Below are 17,704 nucleotides of genomic sequence, written 5' to 3'. Positions count from 1 at the left end.
TCTGGTGGTTCCGTTTTTACAGAGTGCACTTGCTTACCTGTATGCAAAATGTTGAACTCCCTGAGTTGAGGGTGGGATGAGCTTAATGATGAAATCATTCCATGGGTTTCCAAGTTGTTCTTGCTAATCAGCCCTGTACTTACAGGCTTAGAAATTGTTGCTTCTCTGTCATTCTGCAAGGTAGATGAGTTCTCTGTGCTGTTTCAGAGAATTCTGAGTTGCAGCTTTTCTGTGATACTATTCTTCAAAATAGTATCCTTTTTATTTGCATCTTATAGGAAATCGTTCCTATCTATAGGTGCTGATTTCACATACTTTTTATTTGCATCTTATAGGAAATCGTTCCTATCTATAAGTGCTGATTTCACATACTCTCTGCTCTGCTTCATTTTCTTTGCTCTTACGATGTTGCTTATCATTTTATTGGGGTTTCATTGTAGGGTCTTGAGCAAGAGAGTAAAGTGATCAAATTACCACAATTATTTAAGGAAAAATTTCAAACATACCCAGAAATACAGAATATATGGTAACAAACCTCCCTTACCACCCATTATCCAGCTTCAAGAAATTATCAGTACATAGGCTATCTTCATTCATCTGTATCCCTACCTATCTGCTCCAGCCTTATTCTCCTGCTGGACTGGGATGTGTTTGTTTGCACATATGCACACGCACTCCTTCACATATGTAAAATAAAGTAAAACATCTTTTTATGAAACAATTATATGACCATTTCACATCTAAAAAATTAACCCACAGTATCAAATACTCAGTGTTCACAATAATTTCTGTGATTATTCCATACATGCCTTTTAATGGTTTGAGTTCACGTCAGTCACTAAGTCGTGTCCGATTCTTTACAACCCCATAGACTGCAGCACGCCAGGCTTCCCTGTCAATCACCAACTCCTGGAGCTTACTCAAACTCATGTCCATCCAGTTGGTGATGACATCGAACCATCTCAACTGTTACCCCTTCTCCTCCCACCTTCAATCTTTCCCAGCATCAGGGGTCTTTTCCAATGAGTCAGTTCTTCACATGAGGTGGCCAGAGTATTGGAGCTTCAGCTTCAGCATCAGTCCTTCCAATGAATATTCAGGACTCATTTCCTTTAGGATTTACTGGTGTGATCTCCTTGCAGTCCAAGGGACTCTCAAGAGTCTTTTCCAACACCACAGTTCAAAAGCATCAATTCTTCGGCGCTCAGCTTTCCTTATGGTCTAACTCTCACGTCCGTACATGACTACTGGAAAAATTATAGCTTTGACTAGACAGATGTTTGTTGGCAAAGTAATGTCTCTGCTTTTTAACGTGCTGTCTAGGTTGATCATAGCTTTTCTTCCAAGGAGCAGGCATCTTTTAATTTCATGGCTGCAGTCGCCATCTGCAGTGATTTTGGAGCCCCCAAAAATCAAGTCTCTCACTGTTTCCATTGTTTCCCCGTCTGTTTGCCATGAAGTGATGGGACTGGATGCTATGATCTTAGTTTTCTGAATGTTGAGTTTTCAGCCAACTTTTTCACTCTCCTTTCACTTTTGTCAAGAGGCTCTTTAGTTCTTCTTCACTTTCTGCCATAAGGGTGGTCTGCATATCTGAGGTTATTGATATTTCTCCCGGCAATTTGGATTCCAGCTTGTGCTTCATCCAGCCTGGCATTTCGCATGATGTACTGTGCATATAAGTTAAATAAGCTGGGTGACAGTATATAGCCTTGATGTACTTCTTTCCCAATTTGGAACCAGTCTGTTGTTCCATGTCCAGTCCTAGCTATTGCTTCTTGACCTGCATACAGATTTCTCAGGAGGCAGGTAAGGTGGTCTGGTATTCCCATCTCTGGAAAAATTTCCCACAATTTGTTGTGATCCACACAGCTGAAGGCTTTGGCATAGTCAATAATGCAGAAGTAGATGTTTTTCTGGAACTCTCTTGCTTTTTCAATGATCCAGCAGATGTTGGCAATTTGATCTCTGATTCCTCTGCCTTTTCCATATCCAGCTTGAATATCTGGAAGTTCACGGTTCACATATGGTTGAAGCCTGGCTTGGAGGATTTTGAGCATTACTTTACTAGTGTGTGAGATGAGTGCAATTGTGTAGTAGTTTGAGCATTCTTCAGCATTACCTTTCTTTGGGATTGGAATGAAAACTGACCTTTTCCAGTCCTGTGGCCACTGCTGAGTTTTCCAAATTTGCTGGCATATTGAGTGCAGCACTTTCACAGCATCATTTTTTAGGATTCTAAATAGCTCAGTTGGAATTCCATCACCTCCACTAGCTTTGTTCGTAGTGATGCTTCCTAAGGCCCTCTTGACTTCGCATTCCAGGCTGTCTGGTTCTTGGAGAGTGATTACACCATCGTGGTTATCTAGGTCGTGAAGATCCTTTTGTATAGTTCTTCTGTGTATTCTTACCACCTCTTCTTGATATTCTCTGCTTCTGTTAGGTCCATAGCATTTCTGTCCTTTATTGTGCCCATCTTTGCATGAAATGTTCCCTTGGTATCTCTGATTTTCTTGAAGAGATCTCTAGTCTTTCCAATTCTATTGTTTTCCTCTATTTCTTTGCATTGATCACTGAGAAAGGCTTTCATATGTCTCTTTGCTGTTCTTGGAACTCTACATTCAAATGGGTATATCTTTCCTTTTCTCTTTTACCTTTTGCTTCTCTTTTTTTTCTCAGGTATTTGTAAGGCCTCCTCAGAAAACCATTTTGCCTTTTTGTGTTTCTTCTTTTGGGGAAGGGTCTTGATGGCTGCTTCCTATACAATGTCACAAACTTCCACCCATAATTCTTCAGATAATCTGAAGGTTTGAATTAAGATTCAAACAGGGTTCACCATTGCAGTTATTAATAGATCTCTTAATCCTCTGTTCATATCTTTTTCTTTTTCTTTGTTGAAGAAAAAGCATTTGAGAGTTGCCAGCGTATACAGAAGATGTTTAAAACTATTGAGAATGGATGAAACTACTCATAAAGTGTATTGTCTGGAGAAGAGGATATTCACCATTTAGTGGCTGAGTGGAGGAGAAAGATACTGAGCTACAGGGACTTGTGAGGTCAGAGGGAAGCCAAGGAGAGTATCTTGTAACAGCTGAGTGGAGAGTGGACAACCAAAATATTTTGGATTATTGTTTACTAATCTCAGTTGCTAATTTAGCTATGACCATGGTCGTAACTGGTATGTAAAAGTGTAAAACAGTTTAGCAATCCAAAGTCCCTTTACTCATTGTTTTAATTAGAATAAGGAAGGATATAGCTTCAAGTGAAAAGAGGAACTTTGGTGTAAGACACTTATTTAATTTGAAACAGTGTATTTTGTGCATGAAAATCCGTGATGTGGGTTCTTAACCGAACTAGTTGGTTTACTGAAGAAAATCCACACCCAGTTAATTCCTTTTTTTGAGAAATGGTATAAAGTTTTGGCTCGCTCTTTTGTTTGCCATGTAAAATGGAGAAGTTTTTAATCTTTTATATGGATTCAGAAGTAGAAATTGCAGATTTTGGAATATATGTACCCATAAAAGTGAAGTAGAATGTTTAAATAGCCATATAAAATGTATGACTTTCATTGGAAGGAAAAAGGGAAGGGACTTATAGTAATATGAATTTACTGTTTCTTCTCGGAAACCTTGTAGACCAGTTGTGTTTTGGAATTCAGAATATGTCAGAGTATAGAAAAATAATATGTTCATACACCATGCATCCTTATATAACAACTCTACTTGGGTCTGAGACAGTCCCTTGTAATCAAGTACGTTAATATTTTTTGCAGTCAAATGTATGCAAATTCACAGTGAGTAAAATAAGACAATAAATAGTCTCTCTTCAAATCGCATCATATTTTGCTATAAACTGAGTTCAAATCAGTTCACATTTTGCCACCAAATGAATTTAAAAAGACAAAGCAAGCTGAAACTGGACTTCCAGAGCTTTTTGGCTTTCAGGAATGCAGATACAGGATCGTGGGCCTGTAATACCTCAGTGCTTGCTGAGGGCTGTTTGCAAGTGTTGAATGTAGGAAACAAAAGGTAAAGCCTTATCGAACTTGGGCTTCTTTTTTCCCTCCCCCTCAATTTCTGCCTGTCCCTCCCCCTGTCTCTTTTCTTATCCTCTTCCTCCTCTCTTCTCCACCTCCGTTTCCTTATCCTCTGTTTCCCTCTTTTCCTTCTTCTCCCCTTTTATTTCTCCCCCTCCTCCCTTCTGTTACCATCTCTTCTTCCCAGTCTCGTCCTCTTCTGTCATCTCCTCTTCCATCTTCATCTCATTTTCCTACTCTTACCACCTTCTCCCCTTTCTCATCATGAGTATTACCACTGCAGCCTACTCACTTTATTAGTTTCTGTCTTCTAGTTCTTTTTAATATATTCATCCTTTTCAGTTTCTGCACCAAACCATAGTATTGTCATTTTGAAACATTGAAGTGAGAACAGAAGTGTCAACATAATCATGATTTATAGGTTGCTTTTTGTATTTGATCCTATTTTGTTTATTCAGTAAATATTAAAGTACCTACTGTATGTATCCTAGGTGATTTTTTTTTTTCTGATTTTTCTTTTAGTTCACTAATGATCCCTTGAGCTGTGTCTAGTCTACTATTATGCCTGCCTACTGAATTTAAATTTCAGTTATTGTATTTTTATTTTTAGAAGTTCTATTTATTTTTTTAAAATCTGTGTCCACTTTTAAAAATATTTTTCTGACCCCTGAAGTTGTTTTCAAGCTTGCCTAGTAAAAACTTCCAAATGTAGATACTTCATAGTCTATGCTTAAGAATTCTCAGATTTGAATTTGGAGTGCTAAGTAGGATCTTGATAATTCTGGGATCTATTCTTGCTGTCTGTTTCTTTCTGTTTATTCTTTCTCATGGTGTCTTATTTCCTGTCATGCCAAGTGACGTTTGGAAATTTATTTGTGCAAAAAATATGAGGCCAGAGACTTAAAAAATTTTTTTATTTATTTTTAATTGGAGAATAATTGCTTTACAATGTTGTGTTGGTTTCTGCCATACATCAGCATGAATCAGCCATTGGTATAAATTTGTGGGCCAGCGACTTTCTTCCAGGAAAATTCTGCATTTGCTTTGGCTGTTGCTTGGGAGTACTACTAGTGTGAGCCTACTGAGTTTAAGGGCCTTGGGTGTCTCAGCTGTCCAAGCAGTTGACCTTGATGAAGTCCTCCTGATTTTTTCTCTATTGCTCTCTTTTGAGAAAAGTTTGAAAAGAATAAAAGACTATGAGAGGGTAAGGGTTTATTTTTAGTTGACTTTAACCTTGCAAGTAGTCATTTGGTACTCCAGTTTTTGGTGGAAAAAGTCTATTAATATTTTATATCTTATGTGAGTCTTAAATTCTGCTTCCTTTGCCCTATAGACCTTCAAAAGTACAAGTTTTGTCTTTGTATTTCTTACTGTTTGTCAGGTTATTAAGAAGACTTTAATTTAATTGTTTAATAAGTGTTTATTTTTATTTGTTTTGTTTTGGTTGGTTGGTGCTTAGTTGTGGCACACGGATCTTTCCTAGCAGCTCAAGGACTCTCTAATTGTGGTGCCAGGGCTCAGTAGTTGTGACCCAAGGGCTTAGTTGCCCCAAGGCATGTGGGATCTTAGTTCCCTGACCAGGGAGCCAACGCACGTCCCTTGCATTGGAAAGTGGTTCTTAACCATGGGACCATCAGAGAAGCCCCAAGAAAACTTTTTTAAGTGTACATTTTATCCAGTTTTTATAGTTGTTTGCCTTTAGTTTCATTTTAGATAACCTAGTAACACTCAGATGACCATTATATCTACTACTATGGGCAAGAATCCCTTAGAAAAAAATGGAGTAGACCTCATAGTCAACAAAAGAGTCTGAAATGAAGTACTTGGGTGCAATCTCAAAAACAACAGAATGATCTCTCTTCGTTTCCAAGGGAAACCATTCAATATCGCAGTAATCCAAGTCTATTCCCCAACCAGTAATGCTGAAGAAGGTTAAGTTGAATGGTTCTACAAAGACCTACAAAACCTTCTAGAACTAATGCCCAAAAAAGATGTCCTTTTCATTATAGGGGACTGGAATGCAAAAGTAGGAAGTCAAGAGATACATGGAGTAACAGGCAAATTTGCCCTTGGAGTGCAAAATGAAGCAGGGCAAAGGCTAACAGTTTTGTCAAGAGAATGAATGGGTCATAGCAAACACCCTCTTCCAACAACATCAGTTCAGTTCAGCCGCTCAGTCATGTACGAGATTCTTTGTGACCCCATGAACCACAGCACACTAGGCCTCCCTGTCCATCACCCACTCCTGGAGTCCCACCCAAACCCATGTCCATTGAGTCGGTGATGCCATCCAACCATCTCATTCTTCGTCGTCCCCTTCTCCTCCTGCCCTCAATCTTTCCGAGCATCAGGATCTTTTCCAATGAGTCAGCTGTTTGCATCAGGTGGCCAAAGTGTTGGAGTTTCAGCTTCAACATCAGTCCTTTCAATGAACACCCAGGACTGATCTCCTTTAGCATGGGCTGGTTGGATCTCCTTGCAGTCCAAGGGATTCTCAAGAGTCTTCTCCAACACCACAGTTCAAAAGCATCAATTCTTCAGCACTCAGCTTACCTTATAGTCCAACTCTCACATGCATACATGACTACTGGAAAAACCATAGCCTTGACTAGACGGACCTTTGTTGACACAAAAGACAACTCTATACATGAACATCATCAGATGGTCAGTACCGAAAACAGATTGATTATATTCTTTGCTGCTGAAGATGGAGAAGCTGTATACAGTAAACAAAAACAAGACGTGAAGCTAACTATGGCTTAGATCATGAACTCCTTATTGCCAAATTCAGACTTAAATTGAAGAAAGTAGGGAAAACCACTAGACCATTCAGGTATGACCTAAATCAAATCCCTTATGATTATACAGTGGAAGTGAGAAATAGATTCAAGGGATTACATCTGATAGACAGAGTGCCTGAAAAAGTATGGGCGGAGGTTCCTGACATCCTACAGGAGGCAGTAATCAAAACCATCCCAAAGAAGAAGGAATACAAAAGGGCAAAAGTTTTCTGAGGAGGCCTTAAAAATAACTGTGAAAAGAAGAGAAGTGAAATGCAAAGAAGAAAAGGAACGATATACCCATTTGAGTGCAGAGTTCCATAGAATAGCAAGGAGAGATAAGAAAGACTTCATCAGTGATCAATGCAAAGATATAGAGGAAAACAGTAGAAAAGGAAAGACTAGAGATCTCTTCAAGATAATTAGAGATACCAAGGGAATATTTCATGCAAAGTGGGCACAATAATCCAAGTCTAGGCCCCAACCAGTAATGCTGAAGAAGCTGTAGTTGAACAGATAGAAATGGTATAGACCTAACAGAAGCCGAAGATACTAAGATGAGGTGCAAGAATACACAGAAGAACTGTACAAGAAAAATCTTTATGACCCAGATAACCACGATGTGTAATCATTCACCTAGAGCCAGACATCCTGGAATGCAAAGTCAAGTGGGCCTTAGGAAGCATCACTACAAACAAAGCTAGTGGAAGTGATGGAATTCCAGCTGAGCTATTTCAAAAACTAAAAGATGATGCTGCGAAAGTGCTGCACTCAACATGCCAGCAAATTTGGAAAACTCAGCAGTGGCCACAGGACTGGAAAAGGTCAGTTTTCATTCCAATCCCAAAGAAAGGCAATGCCAAAGAATGTTCAAACTACCGCACAATTGCACTCATCTCACACGTTAGTAAAGTAATGCTCAAAATCCTCCAAGCCAGGCTTCAACAGTGCTTGAACCATGAACTTCCATATGTTCAAGCTGGATTTAGAAAAGGCAGAGGAACCAGAAATCAAATTGGCAACATCCACTGGATCATCGAAAAAAGCAAGAGAGTTCCAGAAAAACATCTACTTTATTGACTACACCAAAGCTTTTGACTGTGTGGATCACAACAAGCTGTGGAAAATTCTTTAAGAGATGGAAATACCAGACCACCTTACCTGCCTCCTGAGAAATGTGTATGCAGGTCAAGAAGCAATAGCTAGGACTGGACATGGAATAACAGACTGGTTCCAAATTGGGAAAGGAGTACATCAAGGCTGTATATTGTCACCCTGCTTATTTAACTTATATGCAGAGTACATCATGAGAAACACGGGGCTGGAGGAAGCACAAGCTGGAATCAAAATTAATGGGAGAAATAATCAGCAACCTCAGATATGCAGATGACACCACCCTTATGGCGGAAAGTGCAGAAGAACTAAAGAGCCTCTTGATGAAAGTGAAAGAGGAGAGTGAAAAAATTGGCTTAAAGCTCAAGATTCAGAAAACTAAGATCATGGCATCTAGTCCCATCACTTCATGGGAAATAGATGGAGAAACAGTGGAAACAGTGAGAGACTTGATCTTGTGGGCTCCAAAATCACTGCAGATGGTGACTGCAGCCATAAAATTAAAAGACACTTACTCCTTGGAAGAAAAGTTATGACCAACCTAGACAGCATATTGAAAAGCAGAGGCATTACTTTGCCAACAAAGGTCCGTCTAGTCAAGGCTATGGTTTTTCCAGTGGTCATGTATGGATGTGAGAGTTGGCCTGTAAAGAAAGCTGAGCGCCGAAGAACTGATGCTTTTGAACTGTGGTGTTGGAGAAGACTCTTGACAGTCCCTTGGACTGCAAGGAGATCCAACCAGTCCATCCTAAAGAAAATCAGTCTTGGGTGTTCATTGAAAGGACTGATGTTGAAGCTGAAACTCCAATACTTTGACCACTTGATATGATGAACTGGCTCATTTGAAAAGACCCTGATGCTGGGAAAGATTGACAGAGGGAGGAGAAGAGGATGACAGAGCAGAAGATGGTTGGATGGCATCACTGACTCAAAGGACATGAGTTTGAGTCTTTTTTGTACAGTTCTTCTGTGTATTCTTGCCACCTCTTCTTAATATCTTCTGCATCTGTCAGGTCCATACCGTTTCTGTCCTTTATTGAGCCCATCTTTGCATGAAATGTTCCCTTGTTATCTCTGATTTTCTTGAAGAGAAATGTATATGAGTGCATAAAACTGTAGAGTTCTGATTTTTTACCCCTATTGGGTTGGGCTCCTTCATCATTATTAAAAAGTCTCTAGTAATGCTCGTTCAAATTGCTTTGTTTGAAATTATTATATCTACACAAACATTTTGGTTCATGTTTATAATGGTCTGTTTCTTCCTTCTACTTTTAACTTTTTTGTGACCCTTATATGTAAAATATATCTCTCATTTAAGCAACCTGTTTTTAAATACAGGTTCAGTCTTGGTCTTGTACTTGGACTATTTAGTTCATTTACTTTTAAAGTAGTTACTGATATATTTGATTTTATTTTTCCTTTTTCTTTTATTTCTATTTTTATCCTCTTGTCTTTTGTTGTTTGCTAGTTTTTTCAATTAATCAGTTCTTTCTTGTTATTTTATTTTTTCTTTGATTTCTTTTTTTATGTTTGTGTTTACTCTTATTTCAGTGGTTACCCTCAAGCAGGGGTAGGGATACTGTTGCTTGCAGGCTAAATCCAGTCATCCTCCTGTTTTTATACATAAAATTTATTGAAACACAGCCACACTCATTTGCTTACATATTGTTATCATGCTTTAACACTACAGTGGCATAATTGAATAGTTGCATAGAGAGACTACATATATGTAAGGTTTGCAAAGGTTATAATATTTCCTATATGGCTGTTTAGAAAAAGTTTGCCTGTTTCTATCATAGTGCTGTGGTTGTTAAACTTGATCTTGTATCAGAATCTCCAGGAGAGTTTGTTAATCCAGAGTTTCTGATTCATTAGATTTGAGTTGGGGCCTCATAATTTGCATTTCTAACAAATTGCCAAATGATGGTCAGCTGCTTGCCTGAGACAACATTTTGAGTACCACTGCCTTAGAGGTTACAATCTTGGTAACCTCTCGCAAAGTTGAATCTTTGGCTTGCTGCTGCTGCTGCTAAGTCACTTCAGTCGTGTCCAACTCTGTGCGACCCCATAGATGGCAGCCCACCAGGCTCCCCGTCCCTGGGATTCTCCAGGCAAGAACACTGGAGTGGGTTGCCATTTCCTTCTCCAGTGCATGAAAGTGAAAAGTGAAAGTGAAGTCGCTCAGTCGTGTCCGATTCTAGCGACCCCATGGACTGCAGCCTACCAGGCTCCTCCGTCCATGGGATTTTCCAGGCAAGAGCACTGGCGTTGGGGTGCCATCACCTTCTCCAATCTTTGGCTTTACTGCAACCTAAAGTAAATCACTGTGTTTACTACTTCCACGTTAATACTGAAAGCTTTAGAACCCTTTAACTTTGCTCACCTCTTAGCACTATTTTATATCAGTCTTAGACAGGCAACAACTCAAATGTCTGTCAACAGTAGAATGGATATTAATAACTCGTGGCACATTTCATGCACTAAAAAACTTGAAGCAATGAAAATTTGTCTTCCAAACATTTTATTGAGTGAAAAGAAACTAGGTACTAGAGTACCTATTATTCGATTCCTTTTGTATAAAAGTTCAAAAATGGGCAAAACTGACTAGACTAGTTAGCTTTGATAGACAATAACGACTTTAGGGCAATTCAGTGAGGGTGCTTAGAGAATATTGATAATGATCTACTAGTGTGGAGACTGGTTACACTAGCATATTCATTTTGTGAAAATTAATTGGGCTGCGTGCTTTAATTTATATACTTTGCTCTGCCTTGTTTTGATAAAAAGGGAAAAATTAATTTCCTAATAGTTTTAGAATGTTAAGAGTTAATTATTTTTAAGTGGTAGAAGTATTTACTCGTTTCAATTCTTGTGTGTGTGTAGGAACAGAGAGCACTGTTTCCATGGGAACTTCTGGCTGCTCAGTGTTTTAGTACCTCTCGCTCTCTAGATTTGTGTGTATACCCTGTCCTTCTTAGCTGCAGTTTTTAAAAATAGGGTGGTGGTCCCCCCCTCAAAAAAAAGAAGATTTATTTGAGATTATATTAATGTTTTTTAACAGAGCAGTCTCCATAGATATAATTGATCCAGACTGGCTGCCAGTAGAATATTGCTAAAATATGTATATATTTTTTAACTAAAAGATATGTTTTTCCTGCAAGTTGTACTGTTTAAGAAAAACACTTGCTGAAGTGTAAGGTGGTTTGTATTAGGGTATCTATTTGATTCTTTTTTTCCCAGTAAATAAAACAGTCTTAACACTTGTCTGGTATTTTTTTTAATACATTGAGTAGTTGGACTTGCAGTGGTTTGTAGGGATGATTCTGTTTTACCTGATTTGGGTGTTTGCATAGGTAGGCGATGCAGACTGAAAGGAAGAGATTCTGGCATATTGATCTGAAGCCTCTGGTAAAGCTGCTTCTCTGCCTCGCCCATCTTGTTTGTCGTGGTTGGTTTGTGCAGGGTCCTAGAGAAAACCATCTTCTCAGACGAGTAAAATGCATGCGTCTTGTGATTTGGAGGGTGGGTTGGGGGTGGGAGGGTTCATTTTATACGAGGAGGTTATACTAGTGTAGTTATTCATAAATAGTCCAAAAGGAGCTTTGCAGAATATTTTTGAATCGTTGATGAGAACAAATTGTTCAGTTTGGTTTCTGTGGCCTAAAGAAACAGCAAATTGTAAGATTACAGAGTTAATTATGCACAGTAACGAGCGCTGTGATGCTCCGTGTTTTACTGATGCAATAAGAAGCACTCCAGCAGAACAAACATTGAAGAAAAGGTTATTTTTTCTTTGTATAAATTTTCATGTGAATTAAAGAGAAGGAAACATATTTAGGTTTATAAACCTTTAATTTTGAACACCCTTGAAATTTTTGTTATAGACTTAAGGATTGCAGCTCCATGGAGAATTTTTTTAAATACATGGAGAATTTTTACCTTTCATCTGGCAGTAGCTGCCATAAGATGATGTCACCTTGTAGCTGATTGGCTGTTACAGCACCTAGGGCAGGGAAGAGAAAGAAAAATGCCGGCACAAACCTCAGTGGTGGTTCTGTGGTTGTTGCTGTCTATTTTTGATAGAATCTTTGATTAGTATCAAATCTATTGTATTTGGCCATGTGAACTATCCAGAGCATCCTAGGGTGAGGGAAATTAAGAGCTTTCAGAGGAATGAGGCGACTGATTTGCAAACGGATCTGTGATTGTAAGTTGCAGAATCTGGGTTTAAGAAATAAGGCAGGGTGTGCTGGAAGATGCACTATGGGAGGAGCTGGCAGAAAATGCTTGTATGAGTAGCAGAGAAATGAAAAATGCTTCTTACTACTCAGCGTTAATGTGTTTGGTTTTATGTTTTGACTTAATATAGCTAGGTAAGAACTAAGATAATATTGTAAACTGATTTTAAATTACACTGGGTTATTTTATATAGTGTTAGTATATAAATGCTTATTCAGAGGAGCATTATTTTGTATTATCTATCTTAGAAAGTAATGACTTTATACATACCTTTTTTGATTTTTGAGTCTTATGGAAAATTGAGCAAAGCTTGGTTCTCTTAAAATACATTTTTCTAACACTTTGTGCAGATAAAAGCTTTGATGATGAAGAATCAGTGGATGGAAATAGGCCATCATCAGCTGCTTCGGCCTTCAAGGTTCCTGCACCTAAAACATCCGGAAATCCTGTCAACAGTGCAAGGAAGCCTGGTTCAGCAGGTGGCCCTAAGGTTGGAGGTAATGTAAATCCATTTCAAATCTGGTGTGCTTGCCTCATGCCCTTGATCTGGCCACACATACTTAGAACTTCAGAGGAATATGTTTATTCATGACTGCAGCAGGATTGCAGAGCCAGAGAATCTGTTGCAGCACTCAGAAGAATGTGCTGCCTTTCCGAAAACATTTAAAATATCGTATATTGATATTTCTGTCAGAACGTATGTGAATTTGTGTTTTCTTGAGATTATTTATTTTTCAGATGCCATAAAAAGAGATTTAAGGGCGTGTTAGGGGTTTGGGTCTTTTTGTTTTCAAGGAGAAGGGTTTTTCAGAATTTGGCTATTTTCAGGTGCTTTAGTTGTTAAGGAAGTACTGATTCATATAATGTTCATGTACATTTATCTAGGGCAGAAGTCTTAAATACTCTAACATTGGAGAAATGGTTAAAGATCCTGGGTATTGAATAATTTGTCACAATAGGAAATGGGTGGTGGTCAAGTAAAATTACCTCAAAAATGTTTTTTGGATTAAATAATAATAAATAGGAAAAACCAGGTTTTATGGCAGCTATACAATACATAGTATATTCTTTGATCATATTAAACTTTTTAGCATATTTTTTATCTTTGAATTTTTTATGAGTATTTTTTTATCCACTAATTAGAAAGCTGTATTTTTAAGGTGCTAGTTTTGCCAGGTTTTTACAGTAAAATGAATTCTATAAGAAAAACGATAAATATTTAATGCTAAAAAGACAGTAGTTTCTTTCTCTTTTTTTATTAATTAATTTATGTGTTATAATTTAGGAAAATAGATTTTTCCTTGTTTATGATAGCTAGTGGGAAAGTCATAGTCTTCAGGATTTTGTTTTTTCTCTTTTTGTCTACAGTTCTTTTATTAAAAACAAAAAGGAAAGAAAAATAAACTGTGTTTTGACCAGGTTCTATAAGTTGTGTTTTCTTGATCTTTCTATACAACCAAATGTTATTTTCTACGTCATAGGATATTCTAAACATAGTAAAACTATTATAAATATTTCATCTTTTAAATATCCTTAATACTAGCAAGAAAGATGGTATGGTATGGTATATACGTGTATATTTGCATGCATATAAATAATTTCTCGATATTTTGAGTAATTTATACTTTAGTATTTAATCATTTTCTTTTTGTTTTGCAATTTTAGGAGTATATTCTCATTCTGTAATTGTTATATCCTATTACATGATGTCTAGTATGGATTCTTATCTCTGGTATAAAGTTAATGACATTCTTGGTGGCTTACTTTTGTAACAAATGGCTACCTTCACTAATTACAAGGGGAATATGTTTTCTTTATTTTGACTTATAAGTTTCCAATCTGTGATATTATGATAATTATTTTATGAAATTGTCTTGACTTAAAATGGATTAATATTTAAAATGCACTGTGAACATATTTACCATTTTTGTGACTCTGAGCCAGTGGTTTATAATTAGCTGTGATTTTCATGTTTTCTTTTCTTTGATGAAAGTCACTTAATTCTGATGTTAATCAAATTGATAAAATCAGATTTCTTTTTAAAGAAGCAGAGACTTTCTTAACACCATACTCCCTTCTCTGATTTGTAATCCTACCAGATAGAGGAGTGTAGGTAGCTTTCAGGATTGTCATCATTAATCACTCGTACAGAGGATGCTGTCTGTTTTGGTGGTAGCCCTTTTGATAAAAACAAGGGATACACCTTCGTTTTTCCTTCATTCCTCTCTTCCTCCTCCTCATTATTTTGGCGATAGCATATTCATTCTGCGGTTTTTTGCTTGTTTGTTTCTTTTGTTTGCCATAGCTCATTTACGTTCCCTGCCCATTTTTCTATCTAAGAAAAAAAAACTCTTAGCCAGAAGATACTGATATTGCTTCAGAAATTAATGCTATTCTTGGCTGTCAGTCCGTCTTTGAAAATACGACTTTCAACTTTTTTGTTCTTGGCAGAGGCTTACTGATTTTTAAATGAGTTGCAGATAGTTTTCTTAAGAGTTGTAGAATCTTTGAGTTAGAAGGGACATTGGGAGTCATATAGTTAAATTTACTATGTAGGTATAGCAGTCCCTTTCACAGTATTCCTGATACGTGGTTGATTATTCAGCATCTGATTAAGTATATATTCATGGATTAAATTTGGAACAAAAACCATCTGCAGTACCACTACACAAGACAAAATCAACTGTACTTTGTTCTAGTTATTTTTATAGTTACTTTTCCCATTATTTTTACACATACAGATATTTTCTTAGGAGGGCAGGATTGGCATCCTTCATTACATAGTTTTGTATACGTTTTTTCTTTACATTAATACTTAACCCTGACCATTTTCTCATTGTCTTAAATTACTAATTTAAAACTACTCATGGCTAAATAATATCTAGGCTTGCTTTCGTGTTTTCTGCTGTCGTATGCCATCAGTCTCATGTATATATTTCAGTACATCTCCTGCCATTTCTTGGAATAAATTTTTAAACTACTGAATCAAAAGGTACATTGATTGCTTATGCTCTTTCAGTTTGGCATAGTATCCTTCATAAAAGTTAGAAGCCATTGCAAATCTGGATAATTTAATTCTTGTTTTATATTGCTTAAAAATCTGCTCCTTGTAACTTACGCAGAGAAGGTGGATTATTTGTTAACATGATACTTTCAAATACTTGAGGGTTGTCCTGCCTCTGTTATAACTATTGCATTTTCCTGACTGTACATATTATTTCTCATAACTTTATATGGAATAATGGTGATTCAGTCCAAGCATTTTGTTTGCTACTCCATGGTATGTAATAAATAGGCATGATTAGTTCCTAATTGAAAGGGTACAGTAGGTAGAGGTATATAATAGTGGTAAAAGCCTATCACAGTTCACTGTGTTTAACAAATTTCTTTTCAGGGAAGATTTCCAAAATAAAAATAAAGTGAGCTTCTTTAGAACCCTGATTGAATCTGCTTTGAAGCTTTGGAGTTTAATTTACTTCTACCAGAGATATATGTCGAGATTAAAGAGGTGTATGCTATTTTTAGCAAAATATCCTATCCAGTTAATTAAAGTCAGTAGGACCTGTGTTTAATCTTTAGTGTTAGTTTTGTTTTGTTCTTTGGCTCGATGTGCCAACCTGTTCTCATACCTGGTTCTCTACACCAAGGAGAATTTTTTAAAAAGATTGTGGGTTGCTCCATATGAATATACCATTGCTATGAAAATCCATATTATGTGGATATCAAAAGTGTCTTTATGCTTTGCAAATTAGAATAAAGATAAATCGAATTCCCTTAAATAGTCCATTTTTCTGAATAACATCTGTGATTTCATAGTAGGAATTTAGATAAACACATTTTCACTTCTTTTGGCTTAATGGCTTCAATACAGTTGGTGAATGTACTTGATTATTTCAGATATTTACATTTTTATAGTATTTTAGTCAATAATTTTTTCCAAAAAAAACCTAGGGGCTGTTTTTATGTATGTTTTCATTTAAACCTTGAATTTAATAAAACTCAAGTTTTATTAAAACTCTGATTTAGGTACTTTATTATCTCAGTTTTACTGATAAGCAAACTATAGTTTGGTGAATTTAAGCAACTTGAACTGGTCATGCTTTTAATAAGTAGGTGAAGCACAAAAAGCATTTTGTTATATTGCCACCAGTACTAAACTCACTAAACTTTAGATCCTAAAGTTCTGAGATTAAAATCTATAGGAATCATCACTATTTTCAGCATCCACAAATCAGTCATTTTAAGCCTCAACTAGCGTGATTCCCAACAAAGTAGAATATTTGGAAATAAGCAAACTAGTAATTTTTCATTATAAATGGAAATGCTTTTTTTAGTGTTTTCCTCTTTACAATTGCCTTTTTAAAGCTTATCTTCTGAGTTATAATGTCCCTATTCCTGTACCAATTATTTTGGCTGCTATTCTTTTTTAAAAATAAAAATTGAGTTAGATGATGATATAATTGCTCTTATTTATAATTCATACCAGATTTTGAGGTTAGTGATTTGTCACCTGTCTTGCTTGTCTTACCTGTTTTATTAGTTATGTCCAAATATCTATTTCCCACCGATTATGCTAATCATTCCCGTTTATTCCTGTCATGCAAACAGCAAAGTTGTTTTCCCTTTTAAACAAAATCAAGATTATGAAAATTGGTATATAATTAATAAAACAAATCTCATAGAATTTGTTTAGTCTTGAAATCTGAATTTTTAATTTGTAAACCTTAGTTTCTTGTTTTTGAAATTATATAAAACCAAGAAACTTTCCAGTTTGTGTATTTTGTTTTGCTTGCTTTCTTCCTCTTTTCTTCCCCCTAATGACTGGGAATGAGACTACCCAGAAGATTTTAACCCTGAAGTTATCTTAAAAGGTGATACAACCCCAGTTCAGATGAAGAGACTCATAAGTAAATGATATATCCAAGACCAGTTAGTTACTAGCAGAGACGAGACAAGAGCCCAGTGTTTGGCCCACTGTTGAGGGCTTTTTGGATCATCTCTGGGTCATCTCCTCCCTCTTACTACATGAGATACATATTTCTTATTTTTATCCTATGTAGCAAAACACTATTACATTTGGAATTTAGGGATTGGTTCTGTCTTAAATTACTGTGAATCCCCTCTCATTTATTCATAAGAAGCCCTGGTGCTATCTCTCTTAACTTTGGTTTTGAGATAAATATGATTTGAATAATTAACTGATAAGTAGTTAAATATAAATCAGTAAGCTGCCTAATTACCTGGTATGTCTAAAAATATATGTGTTTTGCTACAGTTATTTTCTTTTACCTCAGTTTCGTCTTACCTGTTGTGCAAAACTTGAAAAAAATTTCATTGTGCAAAGTTTATTTTATGAAGCATTGAGAATATTTAAGAGAAGGGAGGAAATAGTATAAACAGGCAGACTATTTTGATTGAAATTAGTCGGCATATTGAAAACCCACTCTCTTCAGAGAGAAGTTATTGTTTTTGTCTGCATCTTTGTGTAGAGCCTGCTATGTGTAGAGCTTCACATTAGCCACTGAGCAGACCATCA

At 36.6% G+C, this 17,704-nt stretch overlaps 1 protein-coding gene across 41 annotated transcripts in view; it reads left to right on the top strand.

Moving 5' to 3' along the window:
• CLASP2 (cytoplasmic linker associated protein 2) overlaps window positions 1-17,704 on the top strand; it is a 179,355-nt gene that overhangs the window by 43,221 nt on the left and 118,430 nt on the right. For 34 of the 41 annotated variants that reach the window (XM_044934175.2, XM_044934163.2, XM_044934162.2 and 31 more), the window contains one exon: window positions 12,519-12,665. In XM_044934175.2, the coding sequence (XP_044790110.2) occupies window positions 12,519-12,665 (147 nt within the window). Of the gene's footprint in view, window positions 1-11,789; window positions 12,137-12,518; window positions 12,666-17,704 lie in introns of those variants that run through there. The other 7 variants (XM_044934198.2, XM_044934197.2, XM_044934193.2 and 4 more) reach the window with 6 other exon arrangements.

Source organism: Bubalus bubalis, chromosome 21, assembly GCF_019923935.1.
Source record: "Bubalus bubalis isolate 160015118507 breed Murrah chromosome 21, NDDB_SH_1, whole genome shotgun sequence".
Lineage (NCBI taxonomy): Eukaryota > Metazoa > Chordata > Mammalia > Artiodactyla > Bovidae > Bubalus > Bubalus bubalis.
This window is presented reverse-complemented; position numbering and strand designations above follow the sequence as displayed.